This window comes from Montipora capricornis, chromosome 13 (assembly GCF_036669925.1).
Source record: "Montipora capricornis isolate CH-2021 chromosome 13, ASM3666992v2, whole genome shotgun sequence".
NCBI lineage: Eukaryota > Metazoa > Cnidaria > Anthozoa > Scleractinia > Acroporidae > Montipora > Montipora capricornis.
Window position 1 is genome coordinate 34,196,202 of NC_090895.1, and position 2,500 is coordinate 34,198,701.

Consider the following 2,500-nt stretch of genomic DNA (forward strand, 5'->3'; position numbering starts at 1 on the left):
TTTGTTTGATTTACTCTCGGCTAAAAAGCCACTAAAAGAAACCATCAAATCGATCTCTGCTAATAAACCTTCGAGTAGTCTTATCAATTCTTTTAAAGGATTAGGCACTTATTAAACACCTTAGCTCGTGTGTCATCGATTTTGTCCAGGCCATTTCTCAGTTTATTAGCAGCATCACCCAACTCTTTCCTTTTCTCGTGCAGCAAACTAAAAAGGGAAAAAACAGAGACTGGTAAGTCATTCCTGGTTAACTTGCAACAATCATGTGCACGAAGGTTTGCACAGTTCCTCTCCACCTATTAGGCGATTTCCGAGTTGCTGTTTCAGTGTGTCGGTTTCGAAGTGAGTCTTTGTGCTCAACTATTGAAAGGGAAATGAGTTTGACTTGAATAAGAATACTCAACTCATTTCCATTTGAATGGTTGAGCACCAGGACTCGCTTTGAAACTGAGGCATGCAGCAACTCGGAAATGACACCGCTGGCTCAGTTGGTTTTGCATCGGGCCGTCATGCAGGAGGTCGCGGGTTGGAACACCGGTCGGATCAACTCTCAGGATCTTTTAAAATAACTGAGGAAAAAGAGGCTGCCTTTGTAATTACATCCCCAAATGGTTAGACTTTCAAGTCTTCTCGGATAAGGACTATAAACCGTAGGCCCCGTCTCACAAATACCTTCTATGTTCATTAGGTCCCTGTGGGACGCTAAAGAACCCACACACTATTCGAGAAGAGTAGGGGATGTAGTCCCCGGTGTTGTGGCTGTCTTGTTCTCTACAGCAGAAGTGGCCGGCTTGGTAGTGATGTCTCTAAAAAGGCTTACGGTGTATGAGGCCACCTAAGAAGAAACATCCACAAGCGAAAAAGGGACTTTGCCGAGTGCTGAAAGATGTAGATGTGGATGTAGATGTAGATGATGGAAGTTATAGCTTACTTTTTATATCCGGACACAAGCTCCAGGTAGTTGGTAGGTGTGACATAGTTATGACGCTTGACCTCCAATAACATTCGTTTGCTTGTATCAACCACCGATCTGTGAACCGTTACAAAAATCTTGGCCACGTTGCCTTTGGTCTGTAACGCGGTAAGAAAAAGATATTATTTCTACAACAAACGTTCATTTCTGTTGTTATTACATTTGATTGTTAGAGTCAAATCTTAAACTGCATATTGGCTTGGTTAGCGTACTGAACGGGATAAACACTAGCAAAGCCAATTGAGTTATCCAGTGGATAGCGCTATCCACCCTTCTAACAACTAGGACCTGGGGCCCGTTTCTCGAAAGTCCCGAAAGCCTTTCAGTGACCCGTTTTCTCGAAAGTCCCGAAAACTTTTCGGGCCCGAAAAGCCATCTGTGAAATTGCCAACCGCTTGTTTTGGAGACCTGATCTTTTAACATGCATGTTTTCAAGGTAAAAAATTAACGAATTAAATGCTCTCCGTTCTTGAGTTACAAAAGGTATTGTGACACCCGAAAATGGCCCGTAAAGTTTCGGGACTTTCGAGAAACGGCCCCCCAGGCCCGAAAAGCCATTTGTGAAACGGGAAACCGCTTGTTTCAAGGAAGCAAAAAGCAAAACGACTGTGAAATTTGACGAGTTAAATCCTGTCTGTTCTTGAGATACAAAGGGAATTGTGACACCCGAAAATGGCCCGTAAAGTTTCGGCACCTTCGAGAAACGGGCCCCTGGTCATTTAGATTGTAGGTGACCCTCCTTGGATGTAAATTGATAAATTCCTCTAGCTCCAAGCTTAAAATACATGAAAGTTTCCTAGGGATATTGGTTCTCTAGATGAAAATGACGATTTTGCTGAGAAAAAGGATAAAGGTCTTCGTGATAAAAACATTGGTCTTACGTCGTCATCGCCAAGTTCCATGCTTTCTAAGTACTTTTCAGCAACTTCCAATAGCGCATCCTGAGGCCACTCGCTAAACCAGTCAATTGTGGTACAGTTGACAAAAGCTGGGTACATACGGATGCGGTTCCTTAAAAGGAAAAGATAAAACGCGATTAGAATTGTTGGCTTTCACTCACGTGATCAACAGCTTTGTTTTTCAACGAAAACAAAAGAAAACTTTTGCACAATAATAGAATTAAATTCCCGGAGGATTTGGTCGGGGCACCAACATGGCCGCCGTTTCTTTGTTTAGGGGCTCCAACATGGCGGCCGTGATGTCATGTGAAAACCAAGAATAGTCGAGAACCTGGGCCCGGTTGTTCGAAAGCCGATTAATGCTAATCCCAGATTAAAACTTTACCAAGGAATTTATTTCTCTACTCCCAAATTCTCTTCAACGCTGGTATTCGGCAAAATTTTACATTAGAAGAGGTCAATCTTGAAAAACAAAAAAAAGTAAAAGAAACTTTCGCCAAAAAGTTGAAAAAATGAAACCGAAGTTTGCGCTAATCTTGGATAAAGTTAATCGGCTTTCGAACAACCGGGCCCAGTTCTGGTGCATTTGTGGACCAAAACGGAGGAGCCTATCATTACAACCCTTGAG

General features: G+C 42.6%; 1 protein-coding gene across 1 annotated transcript in view; it reads right to left on the reverse strand.

Moving 5' to 3' along the window:
* LOC138028385 (dynein axonemal heavy chain 2-like) overlaps window positions 1–2,500 on the reverse strand; it is an 82,621-nt gene that overhangs the window by 26,631 nt on the left and 53,490 nt on the right. Inside the window, 3 exon segments of the mRNA XM_068875907.1 lie at window positions 120–207; window positions 932–1,071; window positions 1,855–1,984. Of these exon segments, the coding sequence (XP_068732008.1) occupies window positions 120–207; window positions 932–1,071; window positions 1,855–1,984 (358 nt within the window).